At 45.9% G+C, this 23093-nt stretch overlaps 1 protein-coding gene across 1 annotated transcript in view; it reads left to right on the top strand.

Annotated features, from left to right (window-relative positions):
- Positions 1-22607, top strand: part of LOC306970930 (unconventional myosin-VIIa-like) — a gene marked incomplete at both ends in the record, with an annotated part of 75205 nt that extends 52598 nt beyond the window's left edge. The window contains 10 exons of the mRNA XM_079567019.1: positions 7773-7928; positions 10667-10772; positions 10851-10964; positions 11206-11293; positions 11634-11743; positions 13163-13348; positions 19564-19677; positions 19993-20076; positions 20219-20338; positions 22515-22607. Coding sequence (XP_079423145.1) covers positions 7773-7928; positions 10667-10772; positions 10851-10964; positions 11206-11293; positions 11634-11743; positions 13163-13348; positions 19564-19677; positions 19993-20076; positions 20219-20338; positions 22515-22607 — 1171 coding nt within the window. The remainder of the gene's footprint in view (positions 1-7772; positions 7929-10666; positions 10773-10850; positions 10965-11205; positions 11294-11633; positions 11744-13162; positions 13349-19563; positions 19678-19992; positions 20077-20218; positions 20339-22514) is intronic.
- Positions 22608-23093: the final 486 nt, after the last annotated feature.

Raw genomic sequence — 23093 nt, 5'->3', positions numbered from 1 at the left:
GACAACGTCAAGTACGACTTTAAGTATCACTCACGAGAGCCGACAACGTCAAGTACGACTTTAAGTATCACTCACGAGAGCCGACAACGCCAAGTACGACTTTAAATATCACTCACGAGAGCCGACAACGTCAAGTACGGCTTTAAGTATCACTCACGAGAGCCGACAACGCCAAGTACGGCTTTAAATATCACTCACGAGAGCCGACAACGCCAAGTACGACTTTAAGTATCACTCACGAGAGCCGACACCGCCAAGTACGACTTTAAGTATCACTCACGAGAGCCGACAACGTCAAGTGCGACTTTAAGTATCACTCACGAGAGCCGACACCGTCAAGTACGACTTTAAGTATCACTCACGAGAGCCGACAACGTCAAGTGCGACTTTAAGTATCACTCACGAGAGCCGACACCGTCAAGTACGACTTTAAACATCACTCACGAGAGCCGACACCGTCAAGTACGACTTTAAGTATCACTCACGAGAGCCGACACCGTCAAGTACGGCTTTAAGTATCACTCACGAGAGCCGACAACGTCAAGTGCGACTTTAAGTATCACTCACGAGAGCCGACAACGTCAAGTGCGACTTTAAGTATCACTCACGAGAGCCGACACCGTCAAGTACGACTTTAAACATCACTCACGAGAGCCGACACCGTCAAGTACGGCTTTAAGTATCACTCACGAGAGCCGACACCGTCAAGTACGACTTTAAACATCACTCACGAGAGCCGACAACGCCAAGTACGACTTTAAACATCACTCACGAGAGCCGACACCGTCAAGTACGGCTTTAAATATCACTCACGAGAGCCGACACCGTCAAGTACGGCTTTAAATATCACTCACGAGAGCCGACACCGTCAAGTACGGCTTTAAACATCACTCACGAGAGCCGACACCGTCAAGTACGACTTTAAATATCAGTCACGAGAGCCGACAACGCCAAGTACGACTTTAAGTATCACTCACGAGAGCCGACACCGACAAGTACGACTTTAAGTATCACTCACGAGAGCCGACAACGCCAAGTACGCCTTTAAGTATCACTCACGAGAGCCGACAACGCCAAGTACGACTTTAAGTATCACTCACGAGAGCCGACACCGTCAAGTACGACTTTAAGTATCACTCACGAGAGCCGACAACGTCAAGTGCGACTTTAAGTATCACTCACGAGAGCCGACACCGTCAAGTACGACTTTAAATATCACTCTCGAGAGCCGACAACGTCAAGTACGGCTTTAAGTATCACTCACGAGAGCCGACACCGTCAAGTACGACTTTTAGTATCACTCACGAGAGCCGACAACGCCAAGTACGACTTTAAGTATCACTCACGAGAGCCGACAACGTCAAGTACGACTTTAAGTATCACTCACGAGAGCCGACAACGTCAAGTACGCCTTTAAATATCACTCACGAGAGCCGACAACGTCAAGTACGGCTTTAAGTATCACTCACGAGAGCCGACAACGCCAAGTACGGCTTTAAATATCACTCACGAGAGCCGACAACGTCAAGTACGACTTTAAGTATCACTCACGAGAGCCGACAACGTCAAGTACGACTTTAAGTATCACTCACGAGAGCCGACAACGCCAAGTACGACTTTAAGTATCACTCACGAGAGCCGACAACGTCAAGTACGACTTTAAATATCACTCACGAGAGCCGACACCGTCAAGTACGACTTTAAGTATCACTCACGAGAGCCGACAACGTCAAGTACGACTTTAATATCACTCACGAGAGCCGACACCGTCAAGTACGGCTTTAAGTATCACTCACGAGAGCCGACACCGTCAAGTACGCCTTTAAGTATCACTCACGAGAGCCGACAACGTCAAGTACGACTTTAATATCACTCACGAGAGCCGACAACGTCAAGTACGACATTAAATATCACTCACGAGAGCCGACACCGTCAAGTACGACATTAAATATCACTCACGAGAGCCGACACCGTCAAGTACGACTTTAAGTATCACTCACGAGAGCCGACAACGTCAAGTACGACTTTAAATATCACTCACGAGAGCCGACACCGTCAAGTACGACTTTAAGTATCACTCACGAGGGCCGACACCGTCAAGTACGGCTTTAAATATCACTCACGAGAGCCGACAAACCCGACACCGTCAAGTACGACTTTAAGTATCACTCACGAGAGCCGACAACGCCAAGTACGCCTTTAATATCACTCACGAGAGCCGACAACGCCAAGTACGACTTTTAATATCACTCACGAGAGCCGACAACGTCAAGTACGACTTTAAATATCACTCACGAGAGCCGACAAACCCGACACCGTCAAGTACGACTTTAAGTATCACTCACGAGAGCCGACAACGCCAAGTACGACTTTTAATATCACTCACGAGAGCCGACAACGTCAAGTACGACTTTAAATATCACTCACGAGAGCCGACAACGCCAAGTACGACTTTAAATATCACTTACGAGAGCCGACACCGTCAAGTACGACTTTAAGTATCACTCACGAGAGCCGACAACGTCAAGTACGACTTTAATATCACTCACGAGAGCCGACAACGCCAAGTACGACTTTAAATATCACTCACGAGAGCCGACACCGTCAAGTACACCTTTAAATATCACTCACGAGAGCCGACAAACCCGACAACGTCAAGTACGACTTTAAGTATCACTCACGAGAGCCGACAACGTCAAATACGACTTTAAATATCACTCACGAGAGCCGACAACGCCAAGTACGACTTTAAGTATCACTCACGAGAGCCGACAACGCCAAGTACGACTTTAAGTATCACTCACGAGAGCCGACAACGCCAAGTACGACTTTAAATATCACTCACGAGAGCCGACACCGTCAAGTACGACTTTAAGTATCACTCACGAGAGCCGACAACGTCAAGTACGACTTTAAGTATCACTCACGAGAGCCGACACCGTCAAGTACGACTTTAAGTATCACTCACGAGAGCCGACAACGTCAAATACGACTTTAAATATCACTCACGAGAGCCGACAACGCCAAGTACGACTTTAAGTATCACTCACGAGAGCCGACACCGTCAAGTACGGCTTTAAGTATCACTCACGAGAGCCGACACCGTCAAGTACGACTTTAAATATCACTCACGAGAGCCGACACCGCCAAGTACGACTTTAAATATCACTCACGAGAGCCGACACCGTCAAGTACGGCTTTAAATATCACTCACGAGAGCCGACACCGTCAAGTACGACTTTAAGTATCACTCACGAGAGCCGACACCGTCAAGTACGACTTTAAGTATCACTCACGAGAGCCGACACCGTCAAGTACGGCTTTAAATATCACTCACGAGAGCCGACACCGTCAAGTATGACTTTAAATATCACTCACGAGAGCCGACACCGTCAAGTACGGCTTTAAGTATCACTCACGAGAGCCGACAACGTCAAGTACGCCTTTAAATATCACTCACGAGAGCCGACAACGCCAAGTACGCCTTTAAGTATCACTCACGAGAGCCGACACCGTCAAGTACGACTTTAAGTATCACTCACGAGAGCCGACACCGTCAAGTACGACTTTAAATATCACTCACGAGAGCCGACAACGTCAAGTACACCTTTAAATATCACTCACGAGAGCCGACACCGTCAACTACGACTTTAAATATCACTCACGAGAGCCGACACCGCCAAGTACGACTTTAAATATCACTCACGAGAGCCGACAACGTCAAGTACGACTTTAAGTATCACTCACGAGAGCCGACAACGTCAAGTACGGCTTTAAATATCACTCACGAGAGCCGACAACGTCAAGTACGGCTTTAAATATCACTCACGAGAGCCGACAACGCCTAGTACGGCTTTAAATATCACTCACGAGAGCCGACAACGCCAAGTACGACTTTAAATATCACTCACGAGAGCCGACACCGTCAAGTACGGCTTTAAGTATCACTCACGAGAGCCGACAACGTCAAGTACGGCTTTAAGTATCACTAACGAGAGCCGACAACGCCAAGTACGGCTTTAAATATCACTCACGAGAGCCGACAACGTCAAGTACGACTTAAAATATCACTCACGAGAGCCGACAACGTCAAGTACGACTTTAAGTATCACTCACGAGAGCCGACAACGCCAAGTACGGCTTTAAGTATCACTCACGAGAGCCGACAACGCCAAGTACGACTTTAAGTATCACTCACGAGAGCCGACACCGTCAAGTACGACTTTAATATCACTCACGAGAGCCGACAACGCCAAGTACGACTTTAAGTATCACTCACGAGAGCCGACAACGCCAAGTACGGCTTTAAATATCACTCACGAGAGCCGACAACGCCAAGTACGACTTTAAATATCACTCACGAGAGCCGACACCGTCAAGTACGACTTTAAGTATCACTCACGAGAGCCGACACCGTCAAGTACGACTTTAAGTATCACTCACGAGAGCCGACACCGCCAAGTACGGCTTTAAATATCACTCACGAGAGTCGACAACGTCAAGTACGGCTTTAAGTATCACTCACGAGAGCCGACAACGTCAAGTACGGCTTTAAATATCACTCACGAGAGCCGACACCGTCAAGTACGCCTTTAAGTATCACTCACGAGAGCCGACACCGTCAAGTACGACTTTAAGTATCACTCACGAGAGCCGACACCGCCAAGTACGGCTTTAAATATCACTCACGAGAGTCGACAACGTCAAGTACGGCTTTAAGTATCACTCACGAGAGTCGACAACGACAAGTACGCCTTTAAGTATCACTCACGAGAGCCGACACCGTCAAGTACGACTTTAAGTATCACTCACGAGAGCCGACACCGCCAAGTACGGCTTTAAATATCACTCACGAGAGCCGACACCGTCAAGTACGCCTTTAAGTATCACTCACGAGAGCCGACACCGTCAAGTACGGCTTTAAATATCACTCACGAGAGCCGACACCGTCAAGTACGCCTTTAAGTATCACTCACGAGAGCCGACACCGTCAAGTACGACTTTAAATATCACTCACGAGAGCCGACAACGTCAAGTACGCCTTTAAGTATCACTCACGAGAGCCGACACCGCCAAGTACGACTTTAAATATCACTCACGAGAGCCGACAACGTCAAGTACGACTTTAAGTATCACTCACGAGAGTCGACACCGTCAAGTACGACTTTAAGTATCACTCACGAGAGCCGACACCGTCAAGTACGACTTTAAGTATCACTCACGAGAGCCGACAACGCCAAGTACGACTTTAAACATCACTCACGAGAGCCGACACCGTCAAGTACGCCTTTAAGTATCACTCACGAGAGCCGACACCGTCAAGTACGCCTTTAAATATCACTCACGAGAGCCGACACCGTCAAGTACGACTTTAAGTATCACTCACGAGATCAAGTACGACTTTAAGTATCACTCACGAGAGCCGACAACGCCAAGTACGACTTTAAACATCACTCACGAGAGCCGACAACGCCAAGTACGGCTTTAAATATCACTCACGAGAGCCGACACCGTCAAGTACGGCTTTAAGTATCACTCACGAGATCAAGTACGACTTTAAGTATCACTCACGAGAGCCGACACCGTCAAGTACGACTTTAAACATCACTCACGAGAGCCGACAACGTCAAGTACGGCTTTAAGTATCACTCACGAGATCAAGTACGGCTTTAAGTATCACTCACGAGAGCCGACAACGTCAAGTACGGCTTTAAATATCACTCACGAGAGCCGACAACGTCAAGTACGGCTTTAAGTATCACTCACGAGAGCCGACAACGTCAAGTACGCCTTTAAATATCACTCACGAGAGCCGACAACGTCAAGTACGGCTTTAAGTATCACTCACGAGAGTCAACAAAGGCTGTAAATGTGTTTGTTTCTCAGACACAGTGAGGACTAAGGCTGTAAATGTGTTTGTTTCTCAGATACAGTGAGGACTAAGGCTGTAAATGTGTTTGTTTCTCAGATACAGTGAGGACTAAGGCTGTAAATGTGTTTGTTTCTCAGATACAGTGAGGACTAAGGCTTCAAATGTGTTTGTTTCTCAGACACAGTGAGGACAAAGGCTGTAAATGTGTTTGTTTCTCAGACACAGTGAGGACAAAGGCTGTAAATGTGTTTGTTTCTCAGATACAGTGAGGACTAAGGCTGTAAATGTGTTTGTTTCTCAGATACAGTGAGGACTAAGGCTGTAAATGTGTTTGTTTCTCAGATACAGTGAGGACAAAGGCTGTAAATGTGTTTGTTTCTCAGACACAGTGAGGACAAAGGCTGTAAATGTGTTTGTTTCTCAGACACAGTGAGGACAAAGGCTGTAAATGTGTTTGTTTCTCAGACACAGTGAGGACAAAGGCTGTAAATGTGTTTGTTTCTCAGACACAGTGAGGACTAAGGCTGTAAATGTGTTTGTTTCTCAGACACAGTGAGGACTAAGGCTGTAAATGTGTTTGTTTCTCAGACACAGTGAGGACAAAGGCTGTAAATGTGTTTGTTTCTCAGACACAGTGAGGACTAAGGCTGTAACTGTGTTTGTTTCTCAGACACAGTGAGGACAAAGGCTGTAACTGTGTTTGTTTCTCAGATACAGTGAGGACAAAGGCTGTAAATGTGTTTGTTTCTCAGATACAGTGAGGACTAAGGCTGTAAATGTGTTTGTTTCTCAGACACAGTGAGGACAAAGGCTGTAAATGTGTTTGTTTCTCAGATACAGTGAGGACAAAGGCTGTAAATGTGTTTGTTTCTCAGACACAGTGAGGACAAAGGCTGTAAATGTGTTTGTTTCTCAGATACAGTGAGGACTAAGGCTGTAAATGTGTTTGTTTCTCAGACACAGTGAGGACAAAGGCTGTAACTGTGTTTGTTTCTCAGACACAGTGAGGACAAAGGCTGTAAATGTGTTTGTTTCTCAGACACAGTGAGGACAAAGGCTGTAAATGTGTTTGTTTCTCAGACACAGTGAGGACTAAGGCTGTAAATGTGTTTGTTTCTCAGATACAGTGAGGACAAAGGCTGTAAATGTGTTTGTTTCTCCGACACAGTGAGGACTAAGGCTGTAAATGTGTTTGTTTCTCAGACACAGTGAGGACAAAGGCTGTAAATGTGTTTGTTTCTCAGATACAGTGAGGAGAAAGGCTGTAAATGTGCTTGTTTCTCAGATACAGTGAGGACTAAGGCTGTAAATGTGTTTGTTTCTCAGACACAGTGAGGACAAAGGCTGTAAATGTGTTTGTTTCTCAGACACAGTGAGGAGAAAGGCTGTAAATGTGCTTGTTTCTCAGATACAGTGAGGACTAAGGCTGTAAATGTGTTTGTTTCTCAGACACAGTGAGGACAAAGGCTGTAAATGTGTTTGTTTCTCAGACACAGTGAGGACTAAGGCTGTAAATGTGTTTGTTTCTCAGACACAGTGAGGACAAAGGCTGTAAATGTGTTTGTTTCTCAGATACAGTGAGGACAAAGGCTGTAAATGTGTTTGTTTCTCAGACACAGTGAGGACAAAGGCTGTAAATGTGTTTGTTTCTCAGACACAGTGAGGACAAAGGCTGTAAATGTGTTTGTTTCTCAGATACAGTGAGGACAAAGGCTGTAAATGTGTTTGTTTCTCAGACACAGTGAGGACAAAGGCTGTAACTGTGTTTGTTTCTCAGACACAGTGAGGACAAAGGCTGTAAATGTGTTTGTTTCCCAGACACAGTGAGGACTAAGGCTGTAAATGTGTTTGTTTCTCAGACACAGTGAGGACAAAGGCTGTAACTGTGTTTGTTTTTCAGATACAGTGAGGAGAAAGGCTGGGAGCTGCTCTGGCTCTGCACGGGGCTGTTTCCTCCCAGTAACATCCTCCTTCCTCATGTGCACAAGTTCCTCCAGGCTCAGAAACACTGCCCCCTGGCTCCGGACTGCATGCAGCGCCTGCAGAAGGCTCTACGGTAAAACCTTTAAACTCTTCCTAACTTACTCTTACATTTTTATAGAAGTCTTTTATAGAAGGAGGAGGTGGGACTGTGGAGCTCATTGTTCAGAACATTTCTCTCGCTTTTTCTTGGTTTTGCTTCAGTCTCAGATGCTGCAAAATCTCAAAAGAGTGAAAAGTCAGGCCAGAGCAGGATGTGGAGTTCAGAGTCTCTCAGGCTGGTGGGCGGCAGCAGTCGCATTATTACAGTAGTTTGAAGTGTGGAAGTAGATATTAGCATTAAGCTACTAAGACAGCTCTGATTTAGACCATTTCAACTGCGGGAAAGTTGATGATTTAAAGAGTTTTGTCGAGGCTGTGGAGCCTGTTCCAACATGAGCTTAAACCAGGACAGCGACAAACGGAAAGAACTGAACAAAAGTGACGCCTGGTCCTTGTTCATAGTTGGAGAAACTAGGCGACGTTCTCCCCCACGGAGTGACGCAGTCGCCCGTCTCCAAATTGCGAGGCTTGAGGCTGAAAAAAAAAAATGAGGCTTCCATGTGGCCAACACTGCTCACTACGTGAGGACAAAGGATCACTCAAAAGTTTTGCCGACAACGCCAATTGTTATGGTAAACAATGAGACCATATTATATATTCTAGAGACATACATATATGTGGCGGCACAGTAGCGCAGTGGTTAGTGCTCTCGCTTCACAGCTAGAAGGTCTGGGTTCGATTCCCACCTGGGCCTTTCTGTGTGGAGTTTGCATGTTCTCCCCGTGTCTGCGTAGGTTTCCTCCGGGTGCTCCGGTTTCCCCTACCATTAAAAACATGCACAATAGGCCAGGATGAATGATGTGTGTGAGTGAATGTGTGGTGGTGTCAGAGGGTCCGTTGGCGCAGAGTTGCGAAAGCGCTTCTGACAGTCTCCCCCAGGGGAAACTGAAGCTACAAACGTAGTTTACACCGAGTATGGAGTGAACGTACAATTGTATCATGTAAAGCGCTTTGTGACCATATGTCTGTGAAAGGCGCTGTATAAATAAAGATCTTCTTCTTCTTCTTCTATTAAATGAAAACCGGAGAGAAGTTGTCATGAATCAGGTTTATTTAACATAACATTTATTTAGCAGGTTTATTTAACATATGCATATGGAGACACATCAAGAACAGTTCACAGCTCACAGTATTTATACACAGACACAGCACAATGATCATACGATTATGGAACTGCCCCTATGGTGTAATGGGTCAGATTGACCTCAGACATTCAGAGACTCTGACGACATGTATAAGACAAATGTCGCCAAAGCGAGGACACAAACACCATATCTTAAATTCTACATCAGATGCCCTGACCTCGGTCAAGCGGACCCAATGATGTAATGGTCAAAGGAGTCTTACATTGTTGAGATACATAAGGCGCCGTGGACAAGTAAACAACTGCCAATGACCATGAGAGAGAGATAAGCTGATGTGAGAGCAGAGTGAGTGAGGACAGAAATCCCCCCGCCCGATCGCACCAACTCAGACACAAACATGCACCTGAACTCTGGTACATGAGGAGATGCTCACTGAGGTCACTGTATGTGATGGTCAAATGTCCATAAAGCAGATGTGACATGATGAGAGGAAGAAACAACTAATGGTCCAGATTTCCATAACAACGCACAGATATAAAACAGGAAACAAAGAAGTCCAGGGTCTGAATCTGTGACCTCATGTCGCCGTTAAGAGGAAGGTGGACGAGATCCACCTCCACACATATGTTTGTCATTTCAATGTATGTTTTCACATGTTTTACAAAGACACCGCTCTCTGTGATTCCTGGATGAATCTAAATGATTTGAATAGTGTGAGTGTCGGGCTGATCCCGGTCCTGTATCTCCAACCTGCCGACAGAGCCGCCCTGACGGTCTTCAACCCAAAGCCGTGACTGTTCACTGTTATGGCAAAGAAGCTTCAGCGTCCACGTCCTTGAACTCACTCACACGTGTCAGCAGCTGCGTGGGTTCTTTGGGCCTAAGTTAAAGGAACAGTTCACCGTTTTTCCACACTGAGATATGTTCTTACCTGAGCTGTGACGAGTTCTTTAGGACCTGTCTGATCTTCAGTCACGTAAACACAGCGCAGACGGCGTTAGCATTTAGCCTCTCCCTCTCTCCTCTATAGCTCCAAAACAGGTCAAGATAGAAGCTACCAAGCTCTTCCACGTTTTCCCTATTTAAATATGGTTACGTGAAGTGTTCCTCTACAAAGTATAATTACACACAATTAAACAATGTGGATTTTCTAAGCGGATAAAAGGGGGAACTATGGCATCCACACAGTAAAGTGAAGATAACTGCGCGGATTTCAAACTACTCCTGGTATTATTACGCCTCACAATATAGTCCCCCCTTTTATCCGCTTAGAAAATCCACATTGTTTAATTGTGTGTAATTATACTTTGTAGTGGAACACTTCACGTAACCATATTTAAATAGGGAAAACGTGGAAGAGCTTGGTAGCTTCTATCTTGACCTGTTTTGGAGCTATAGAGGAGAGAGGGAGAGGCTAAATGCTAACGCCGTCTGCGCTGTGTTTACGTGACTGAAGATCAGACAGGTCCTAAAGAACTCGTCACAGCTCAGGTAAGAACATATCTCAGTGTGGAAAAACGGTGGCCTGTTCCTTTAAGGACCTGATTGAACACACGCATGTGCAGATGAGACTTACACGTGAAACCCTGGATGAACAAAGCTGTAACTGTGTCCTCTCCACATACAGGAGCGGCTGCAGGAAGTACCCCCCTCATCTGGTGGAGGTGGAGGCCATTCAGCACAAGACCACGCAGATCTTCCACAAGGTCTACTTCCCCGACGACTCTGACGAGGTACAGCCACATGTAACACGCGTGGAGCTGTAATAACACGTGTGGAGCTGCAGTAACACGCCTGTAACGTCTCTGCAGGTGTTCGAGGTGGAGTCCAGCACCAAAGCCAAAGACTTCTGCCAGAACATCTCGGCTCGGCTGCAGCTCAAGTCGTCCGAGGGCTTCAGTCTGTTCGTCAAGATCACGGACAAGGTCTGACACGTTTAACACACGCTTACATGGTTAAATACAGGGAGAGCCAGACTCGAGGAGGAGAAACGAGGAGAGGGAACTGCAGGAACCAGGAGAGACAAACTGAGGATGTGAAGCAGATTGGCCTCGTTGTGTCGACTGAACCAGACTGTGAAACGCCCTGAGCTGCACCGATGTTTAAACTGTACAGATGTTCTGCCTCTGTTGTTTAAACTGTACAGATGTTCTGCCTCTGTTCCAGGTGATCAGCGTTCCTGATGGAGACTTCTTCTTTGACTTCGTGAGGCACCTGACGGACTGGATCAAGAAGGCGCGGCACGTTAAAGACGGTACGACGTGTTTTGAACCGTCAGTGACGAGGCTCAGTTTCTCGTCTCAGTTTCTCGTCTCAGTTTCTCGTCTCAGTTTCTCGTCTCAGTTTCTCGTCTCAGTTTCTCGTCTCAGTTTCTCGTCTCAGTTTCTCGTCTCAGTTTCTCGTCTCAGTTTCTCGGCTCAGTTCCTCGTCTCAGTTCCTCGTCTCAGTTTCTCGTCTCAGTTTCTCGTCTCAGTTCCTCGTCTCAGTTCCTCGTCTCAGTTTCTCGTCTCAGTTTCTCGTCTCAGTTTCTCGTCTCAGTTTCTCGTCTCAGTTCCTCGTCTCTCCGTCTCATGTTCGGTCTCGCGTGTCGACAGGATCTCCGCCGGCGCCGCTCACGTACCAGGTGTTCTTCATGAAGAAGCTGTGGACCAACACCACGCCCGGGAAGGACGCCATGGCGGACTCCATCTTCCACTTCTACCAGGTCACATGACTCTCTCCTCACTGTGCAGCGATGTTCCAGCGTCACGTCGCTTTCGTTTTTATTTAACCCTAGAACATTATTGAGCAAATCCATGTGTGTGATGTTCATGATCTGAGTTTCTCTGAGTGTCCTGGGTCTCTGAGCTTCAGCTTTGTCTTTGACGTCTCTGATGGCCTGGGTGTTTCTCCTACAGGCTCATGTTTCCATAGTGATGAGGGTCGGGGAGGGTCAGTGTATTTATTTATTTCTTTGCTCCTGTGTCTCTGGCCTCACAGTAAGTGAGTAACACAAGTTATTTAGGTTAGGTTAATTTATTTGTACCCGTGGGTAAATTCGTCTTGCAATTCTGAGAACTAGTCGACACATTAAAACACATAATACACAGATAAAACATCACATATTTGAATATAAAACTTGCAAGTCTCCAGATACTAACAGGATGTGCCTTTGGTGCAGAAACAACTGAAGTTTAAGCCACTTGACAGTAACAAAGATAAAAAGCCGTGTCAGGGGTGATTTGATCCCGACTTGTTCATAAAGGAAAGGGAAGCGGGAACAAAGCTTTTCTTAAAACGGTTTGTGTGGCTTATTGGCATCAAAAACCGACGCCCAGACGGAAGCATCGAAACTCTGAATGCAAAGGCTGCTCAGTGTCTTTACGATGATTCGTCCTCTCGAACTGTCTGTCCTGCAGAAAGTCCACACTGGTCTGAGGCCGAGGACTTGACCGGCTGATTCAGGGCGTTTTTGTACGGGAACAGAGGAGCTCCCGTACCAGGCGACCAGGCAGAGCTCGGGTCGCTTCCATGAACGCCCGATAGAAAAGTGTCATCACAGTTTTATCTACATGAAAGAAGGACAGTTTCCGAAGACAATACAGTCGCTGGTGACCCCTTTTACAAACAGCAGCACAGTTTTCATTAAAATTCAGTTTGCAATCTATAATTGTTCCAAGATACCTGTAGGACTCCACACACTCCACTTTATATGTGTTACAACATGTGGGAGAGCGCTCTTCCTAAAGTCGATGATCAGATCTTTTGTTTTTGCAACGTTCAAGAGAAGATAAGACTCATCTCACCATTTGACAAAATCCTCAACAACTGGGCCACGCTGACTCTCATTTTTGTGAAGTAGACTTACAATAACTGAGTCATCTGCGTATTTTAAGATGATTCTGTTTTCATGGTCACTCTGACACCTGCTACTGTACAATATAAACAACAGGGGTGAGAGAACAGAACCTTGGGGTGAGCCTGTCGAAACAGTGCACTGGTCAGAGAGTTCACCGTTGACTCTCACTCTTTGACTTCTTTTAGTTGAAAAGTTATATTTAGCTTCTCTCTTTGTGGCCCTGTGGTTGAGCTCTGTGGTGCCTGGTGAACCCCCGGTGACACTGACTCCCCTGTGTCCGAGCAGGAGCTGCCCAAGTACCTGCGAGGGTATCACAAATGCACCCGGGACGAGGCGCTGCAGCTCGCCGCGCTCATCTACAGAGTGAAGTACGAGGACGAGCGCTCCCACCTCCACAACATCAACAAAGTCCTGAAGGAGCTGGTTCCTCAGGACATGACCCGCCTGCTGCCGCCCGACGACTGGAAGAGGGTGAGAAGAGCCAGCTCAGACCTGAAACTGAAACTTCTCTCGCACCTGTTTCCTTTACGGTCCATCCTTTACAGTCCACCCTTTACAGTCCACCCTTTACAGTCCACCCTTTACAGTCCATCCTTTACAGTCCATCCTTAACAGTCCATCCTTAACAGTCCATCCTTTACAGTCCGTCCTTTACAGTCCATCCTTTACAGTCCATCCTTTACAGTCTATCCTTTACAGTCCATCCTTTACAGTCCATCCTTAACAGTCCACCCTTTACAGTCCATCCTTAACAGTCCATCCTTTACAGTCCACCCTTTACAGTCCATCCTTTACAGTCCATCCTTAACAGTCCATCCTTTACAGTCCATCCTTTACAGTCCATCCTTAACAGTCCACCCTTTACAGTCCATCCTTTACAGTCCATCCTTTATGGTCCATCCTTTACAGTCCATCCTTAACAGTCCACCCTTTACAGTCCATCCTTAACAGTCCATCCTTTACAGTCCACTCTTTACAGTCCATCCTTTACAGTCCATCCTTTACAGTCCACTCTTTACAGTCCATCCTTTACAGTCCATCCTTTACTGTCCATCCTTTACAGTCCATCCTTTACTGTCCATCCTTTACAGTCCATCCTTTACTGTCCACTCTTTACAGTCCACACTTTACAGTCCATCCTTTACTGTCCACTCTTTACAGTCCACACTTTACAGTCCATTCTTTACAGTCCATCCTTTACAGTCCATCCTTTACAGTCCATCCTTTACAGTCCATTCTTTACAGTCCATCCTTTACAGTCCATCCTTTACGGTCCATCCTTTACAGTCCACCCTTTACAGTCCATCCTTTACAGTCCACCCTTTACAGTCCATCCTTTACAGTCCATTCTTTACAGTCCATCCTTTACAGTCCATCCTTTACAGTCCATCCTTTACAGTCCATTCTTTACAGTCCATCCTTTACAGTCCATCCTTTACGGTCCATCCTTTACAGTCCACCCTTTACAGTCCATCCTTTACAGTCCATCCTTTACAGTCCATTCTTTACAGTCCATCCTTTACAGTCCACCCTTTACAGTCCGTCCTTAACAGTCCATCCTTTACAGTCCACCCTTTACAGTCCATCCTTTACAGTCCATCCTTTACAGTCCGTCCTTTACAGTCCATCCTTTACAGTCCACCCTTTACAGTCCATCCTTTACAGTCCGTCCTTTACAGTCCATCCTTTACAGTCCATCCTTTACAGTCCACTCTTTACAGTCCATCCTTTACAGTCCGTCCTTTACAGTCCATCCTTTACAGTCCACCCTTTACAGTCCATCCTTTACTGTCCATCCTTTACGATCCATCCTTTACAGTCCATCCTTTACAGTCCACTCTTTACAGTCCACCCTTTACAGTCCATCCTTTACAGTCTATCCTTTACGATCTATCCTTTACAGTCCACCCTTTACAGTCCTTCCTTTACAGTCCATCCTTTACAGTCCACCCTTTACAGTCCACTCTTTACAGTCCATCCTTTACAGTCCACCCTTTACAGTCCATCCTTTACAGTCCATTCTTTACAGCCCATCCTTTACAGTCCATCCTTTACAGTCCATCCTTTACAGTCCATCCTTTACAGTCTATCCTTTACAGTCCATTCTTTACAGCCCATCCTTTACAGTCCATCCTTTACAGTCCATCCTTTACAGTCCATCCTTTACAGTCTATCCTTTACAGTCCATCCTTTACAGTCCACCCTTTACAGTCTATCCTTTACAGTCCATCCTTTACAGTCCACCCTTTACAGTCCATCCTTTACAGTCCATCCTTAACAGTCCATCCTTTACAGTCAGTCCTTTACAGTCCATCCTTTACTGTCCACCCTTTACAGTCCACTATTTACAATCCACCCTTTACAGTCCATCCTTTACAGTCCACACTTTACAGTCCATCCGTTACAGTCCATCCTTTACAGTCCATCCTTTACAGTCCATCCTTTACAGTCCATCCTTTACAGTCCATCCTTTACAGTCCATCCTTTACAGTCCATTCTTTACAGTCCATCCTTTACAGTCCATCCTTTACAGTCCATCCTTTTTAGTCCACTCTTTACAGTCTATCCTTTACAGTCCATCCTTTACAGTCCATTCTTTACAGTCTATCCTTTACAGTCCATTCTTTACAGTCTATCCTTTACAGTCCATTCTTTACAGTCCATCCTTTACAGTCCATTCTTTACAGTCTATCCTTTACAGTCCATTCTTTACAGTCTATCCTTTACAGTCCATCCTTTACAGTCCATCCTTTTTAGTCCACTCTTTACAGTCTATCCTTTACAGTCCATCCTTTACAGTCCATTCTTTACAGTCTATCCTTTACAGTCCATTCTTTACAGTCTATCCTTTACAGTCCATTCTTTACAGTCCATCCTTTACAGTCCATTCTTTACAGTCTATCCTTTACAGTCCATTCTTTACAGTCTATCCTTTACAGTCTATCCTTTACAGTCCATCCTTTACAGTCCATCCTTTACAGTCCACTCTTTACAGTCCATCCTTTACAGTCCATCCTTTAAAGTCCATCCTTTACAGTCCACCCTTTACAGTCCATCCTTTACAGTCCATCCTTTACAGTCCATCCTTTACAGTCCACCCTTTACAGTCCATCCTTTACAGTCCATCCTTTACAGTCCATCCTTTACAACCACTCTTTACAGTCCATCCTTTACAGTCCACTCTTTACAGTCCATCCTTTACAGTCCATCCTTTACAGTCCACCCTTTACAATCCATCCTTTACAGTCCATCCTTTACAGTCCATCCTTTACAATCCATCCTTTACAGTTCACCCTTTACAGTCCATCCTTTACAACCACTCTTTACAGTCCATCCTTTACAGTCCACACTTTACAATCCATCCTTTACAGTCCACCCTTTACAGTCCACCCTTTACAGTCCATCCTTTACAGTCCATCCTTTACAGTCCATCCTTTACAGTCCATCCTTTACAGTCCATCCTTTACAGTCCATCCTTTACAGTCCATCCTTTACAGTCCATCCTTTACAGTCCATCCTTTACAGTCCACTCTTTACAGTCCACCCTTTACAGTCCACCCTTTACAGTCCATCCTTTACAGTCCATCCTTTACAGTCCATCCTTTACAGTCCATCCTTTACAGTCCATCCTTTACAGTCCACTCTTTACAGCCCATCCTTTACAGTCCATCCTTTACAGTCCATCCTTTACAGTCCACTCTTTACAGTCCACCCTTTACAGTCCACCCTTTACAGTCCATCCTTTACAGTCCATCCTTTACAGTCCATCCTTTACAGTCCATCCTTTACAGTCCATCCTTTACAGTCCATCCTTTACAGTCCATCCTTTACAGTCCATCCTTTACAGTCCACTCTTTACAGTCCATCCTTTACAGTCCATCCTTTACAGTCCATCCTTTACAGTCCATCCTTTACAGTCCACCCTTTACAGTCCATCCTTTACAGTCCATCCTTTACAGCTCATCCTTTACAGTCTATCCTTTACAGTCCATCCTTTACAGTCCATCCTTAACAGTCCATCCTTTACAGTCCATCCTTTACAGTCCATCCTTTACAGTCCATCCTTTACAGTCCATTCTTTACAGTCCACCCTTTACAGTCCACCCTTTACAGTCCGCCCTTTACAGTCCATCCTTAACAGTCCATCCTTTACAGTCCATCCTTTACAGTCCATCCTTTACAGTCCATCCTTTACAGTCCATTCTTTACAGTCCACCCTTTACAGTCCACCCTTTACAGTCCATCCTTTACAGTCCATCCTTTACAGTCCATCCTTTACAGTCCATTCTTTACAGTCCACCCTTTACAGTCCACCCTTTACAGTCCATCCTTTACAGTCCATCCTTTACAGTCCATCCTTTACAGTCCACTCTTTACAGTCCATCCTTTACAGTCCAGCCTTTACAGTCCACTCTTTACAGTCCATCCTTTACAGTCCAGCCTTTACAGTCCACTCTTTACAGTCCATCCTTTACAGTCCAGCCTTTACAGTCCACTCTTTACAGTCCATCCTTTACAGTCCAGCCTTTACAGTCCACTCTTTACAGTCCATCCTTTACAGTCCACCCTTTACAGTCCATCCTTTACAGTCCATCCTTTACAGTCCATCCTTTACAGTCCATGCTTTACAGTCCATCCTTTACAGTCCACTCTTTAAAGTCCATCATTTACAGTCCATCCTTTACAGTCCATCCTTTACAGTCCATCCTTTACAGTCCACTCTTTAAAGTCCATCATTTACAGTCCATCCTTTACAGTCCATCCTTTACAGTCCATCCTTTACAGTCCACTCTTTAAAGTCCATCATTTACAGTCCATCCTTTACAGTTTATCCTTTACAGTCCACCCTTTACAGTCCATCCTTTACAGTCCGTCCTTTACAGTCCATCCTTTACAGTCCATCCTTTACAGTCCGTCCTTTACAGTCCATCCTTTACAGTCCACCCTTTACAGTCCATCCTTTACAGTCCATCCTTTACAGTCCATCCTTTACAGTCCAGCCTTTACAGTCCATCCTTTACAGTCCATCCTTTACAGTCCACCCTTTACAGTCCATCCTTTACAGTCCATCCTTTACAGTCCATCCTTTACAGTCCAGCCTTTACAGTCCACCCTTTACAGTCCACTCTTTACAGTCTATCCTTTACAGTCCACCCTTTACAGTCCACTCTTTACAGTCCATCCTTTACAGCCCATCCTTTACGGTCTATCCTTTACAGTCCATCCTTTACAGTCCATCCTTTACAGTCCATCCTTTACAGTCCATCCTTTACAGTCCAGCCTTTACAGTCCACCCTTTACAGTCCACTCTTTACAGTCTATCCTTTACAGTCCACCCTTTACAGTCCACTCTTTACAGTCCATCCTTTACAGCCCATCCTTTACGGTCTATCCTTTACAGTCCATCCTTTACAGTCCATCCTTTACAGCCCATCCTTTACGGTCTATCCTTTACAGTCCATCCTTTACAGTCCACCCTTTACAGTCCACCTTTTACAGTCCATCCTTTACAGTCCATCCTTTACAGTCCATCCTTTACAGTCCATCCTTTACAGTCCACCCTTTACAGTCCACCCTTTACAGTCCATCCTTTACAGTCCACCCTTTACAGTCCATCCTTTACAGTCCACCCTTTACAGTCCATCCTTTACAGTCCACCCTTTACAGTCCATCCTTTACAGTCCATCCTTTACAGTCCATCCTTTACAGTCCAGCCTTTACAGTCCACTCTTTACAGTCCATCCTTTACAGTCCATCCTTTACAGTCCATCCTTTACAGTCCATCCTTTACAGTCCATCCTTTACAGTCCATCCTTTACAGTCCATCCTTTACAGTCCATCCTTTACAGTCCATCCTTTACAGTCCACCCTTTACAGTCCACCCTTTACAGTCTATCCTTTACAGTCCATCCTTTACAGTCCATCCTTTACAGTCCACCCTTTACAGTCCACCCTTTACAGTCCATCCTTTACAGTCCACCCTTTACAGTCCATCCTTTACAGTCCACCCTTTACAGTCCATCCTTTACAGTCCACCCTTTACAGTCCATCCTTTACAGTCCATCCTTTACAGTCCATCCTTTACAGTCCAGCCTTTACAGTCCACTCTTTACAGTCCATCCTTTACAGTCCATCCTTTACAGTCCATCCTTTACAGTCCATCCTTTACAGTCCATCCTTTACAGTCCATCCTTTACAGTCCATCCTTTACAGTCCATCCTTTACAGTCCATCCTTTACAGTCCACCCTTTACAGTCCACCCTTTACAGTCTATCCTTTACAGTCCATCCTTTACAGTCCATCCTTTACAGTCCATCCTTTACAGTCCATCCTTTACAGTCCACCCTTTACAGTCCACCCTTTACAGTCCACCCTTTACAGTCCAGCCTTTACAGTCCATCCTTTACAGTCCATCCTTTACAGTCCATCCTTTACGGTCCATCCTTTACAGTCCATCCTTTACAGTCCACCCTTTACAGTCCATCCTTTACAGTCCACCCTTTACAGTCCACCCTTTACAGTCCAGCCTTTACAGTCCATCCTTTACAGTCCACCCTTTACAGTCCATCCTTTACGGTCCATCCTTTACAGTCCACTCTTTACAGTCCACTCTTTACAGTCCATCCTGAGAAGAAGAACTGACTCAGACCTGAAACTGAATCTTCTCTCACGTGTTTCCTTTACAGTCCATCCTGTCGCTGCTCAACAAACACTCCAGAACCCGAGAGGAGGCCAAGCTCGCCTTCCTCAAGATCCTCTACAAGTGGCCCACCTTCGGCTCCGCCTTCTTCGAAGTCAAGGTGTTTCCCGGGTTTAGTTTAAGAGATGCAGCAGGTTTTAACTGTCAGAGAACTGTCAGAAACTTTTTTGAAATTGTTGAATTTTTTTGAAAGTTTTTGTAACTGTTCGAAAAAGTTTTTGAATATTTCTTTTTAACAATGTAGAAGTTTAGAATTGTTTTTTAAGTTTGTAAAACGTCCTCCCGCACGTCTGTGTCATGGTCATTTCCTTGGTGGGAGACGGCAGAAAAAGCATCTGCACAGAACACGAGCACACATTAAAGCCTGTGGGACTCGAACTCGTGACTCAGGTGTGTTTTTGTCCTTGTGCTTCAGCAAACCACGGACCCGCACTTCCCCGAGACGCTGCTCATCGCCATCAACAAGCACGGAGTCAGCCTCATCGACCCCAAGACCAAGGTCCCGCCCTGACCCGCCTGATCCTTTATCAGGGTTCATGACCTCTGACCTCTGTCCTCTGTCCTCTGTCCTCTGACCTCTGACCTCTGACCTCCGACCTCTGTCCTCTGACCTCTGACCTCTGAACTCTGTGTGCCCTCAGGACGTCCTGACCACTCACTCCTTCACCAAGATCTCCAACTGGAGCAGCGGAAACTCCTACTTCCACATCACCATCGGGAACCTGGTGCGAGGCAGCAAACTGCTGTGTGAGACCAGCCTGGTGAGTCCAGATGTTCATCTGCCTCTAGTCAACACGAGTCAGTCCAGATGTTCATCTGCCTCTAGTCAACACGAGTCTGTCCAGATGTTCATCTGCCTCTAGTCAACACGAGTCTGATATTGACCTCATTAGCAGCTGATATGAACTCGGTGCAAACCGGTTTATTCACGACTCAGTCCCAGGTCAGAGCTTCTCATTGGGCCTCGTTCAAACCCTCTGAGCCCCGCCCTAAACCTCTGAGCCCCACCCCAAACCTCTGAGCCCCGCCCCCAAACCTCTGAGCCCCGCCCCCAAACCTCTGAGCCCCGCCCCCAAACCTCTGAGCCCCACCCCAAACCTCTGAGCCCCGCCCCCAAACCTCTGAGCCCCGCCCCCAAACCTCTGACAACAAAAGGATCCCACAGACCAACGCTGTTCTTCTCTAATGTTCGTGAAGGTGAATCTGTAACAAATGCCTCGTTCTCGCCGCGGCGTCGTCTCTGAGTGAACAGTTTTCTTTATTTGATTTCGGGGTGGGCGTCTATAAGCTTTTGCTTCGGCCCACTCCTTTTGAGCAGAATTTTAACTGCTCAAATGAACAAATAAACTAAATTATTTGTCCGGCTCGTTCCTAAACTGTGCTGCCTTTTAGACAAACATTACGGTGCGTTCCAGGTAACTGGTGTTTTTCCCTCTTGAAAGTGACGACCTTCGACCTCAGAGCGTCCGCCTGGTTAAACTCATACGCTACAAAACGGCTAATGCTACGACTAGGGATGCACCGATACCACTTTTTCTAAAACCGATACGAGTACGAGTACTTGGATTTAAGTACTCGCCGATACCGAATACCGATACGAGTACAAGGCATTTTCTTCAACATTCGTACTTTTTTCCACAGCAGATTGGTTTGTAATTAGTTAATTTACTCATGTACATTTCCTTAAGTAAAGTCGGCGACACATTTAAGAGCAGTTATTAGAATTGTGCTGATCTATCTATCTATCTATCTATCTATCTATCTATCTATCTATCTATCTATCTATCTATCTATCTATCTATCTATCTATCTATCTATCTATCTTAACAATAGTATTGAGATGTTTCTTAAATGGTCTCTTTTCGTCTTTACTTCAGCTCCTGTAGATTTTCTCGTGTGTTTGTAGTAACTTAGCGAGAAGCTACAGCGTTTTCATTGTTCTGCTGCAGCTCATTTTCGCTCAATATAAACATGCTGTATGTCTTTACTTTGGATTTTCTGAGGACTTTTTAGTCGCTGGGTTAGTTTTTCAGATGAATAAACCTCTGGGCTTAAAACAGCGTCAGAATGGCCAAAACTGCGCTAGCCGCGAGTTAGCAACGTTAGCCTGTATGTTGTAAACTCTGCAGACGCTGCAGCGAGTTAGCATCGTTAGCCTGTATGTTGTAAACACTGCAGACGCTGCTTAACAACATTAAGCTCTGGTTAAATCCAGCTCAGACTCTGGTTTAGAGGCGCAGTCTGTAATAAAGTCAGCTCTATGTGGATTATTGTATTTACACTGAAGAATTCTCCAGTTTGTTGCTATTTTCTCTCCTCAGCTGAGAGCTGCGCCTCGTAGCTGCGCCTCGTAGCTGCGCCTCGTAGCTGCGCCTCGTAGCCGCGCCTCGTAGCTGCGCTGGCCGCACGTCAAATGGTATCGGTTTCTGGTATCGGGACCTCATGAATGAGTACGAGTATGAGTACAAGCATGTGGTATCGGCCCGATACCCGATACTGGTATTGGTATCGGTGCATCCCTAGCTACGACTGCTAGCTCATACGACGCTAACGTTTATGAAAGTTTCTCTGAACCAGATCTAGGTAAAAACAATACGTTTCATCACAGTTTGAACATCAGCTCCTCCACTCGTCCAGATGTTTCACACTGGTCCAGATGTTTCACACTGGTCCAGATGTTTCACACTCGTCCAGATGTTTCACACTGGTCCAGATGTTTCACACTGGTCCAGATGTTTCACACTCGTCCAGATGTTCCACACTGGTCCAGATGTTTCACACTCGTCCAGATGTTCCACACTGGTCCAGATGTTTCACACTCGTCCAGATGTTCCACACTGGTCCAGATGTTTCACACTGGTCCAGATGTTCCACACTGGTCCAGATGTTCTTCAGAAGACTCTGTTTCACACTGACCACTTTAACCTTCGTCACCAGGGTTACAAAATGGACGACCTCCTGACGTCGTACATCAGCCAGATGCTCACCACCATGACCAAGCAGAGGACGGCCCGCGGCAACGCCAAGTGACCCGGCCGCCGTCGCCGCGGCAACGCCCATGGATCCAGACGCCGCCGGGAACAAACGAGCGAGAAGAAGAAGTCGGCGTCGTCTAAAAACAGACTTTAAACAGATGTTTCTGTGTTTGCACCTTTAAAAACCTCTGCACTGAGTTTCATTAAAGTCATTAAATAAACTGTGCCAAAATCAAGGCCTTATTTTCATTAAAGCGTCACATTTGAGTCAAACGTCAGCTCGAAATCTGACTCTGGATCAGAACGTTTCCTCCGTTTCAGGCAGAGTTTGTCTTTAGGCTTTAAAGCGGCTTCAGTTTCCTTAAAGAGGGCGTGTTCTGCTTTAAAGAGGGCGTGTTCTGCTTTAAAGAGGGGGTGTTCTGCTTTAAAGAGGGCGTGTTCTGCTTTAAAGAGGGCGTGTTCTGCTTTAAAGAGGGGGTGTTCTGCTTTAAAGAGGGCGTGTTCTGTTTTAAAGAGGGCGTGTTCTGCTTTAAAGAGGGCA

This window comes from Gobius niger (genome assembly GCF_951799975.1).
Source record: "Gobius niger genome assembly, chromosome: 11".
NCBI lineage: Eukaryota > Metazoa > Chordata > Actinopteri > Gobiiformes > Gobiidae > Gobius > Gobius niger.
Note: the sequence above shows the minus strand (reverse complement) of the source record. Positions and strands in the feature narration are given on the sequence as shown.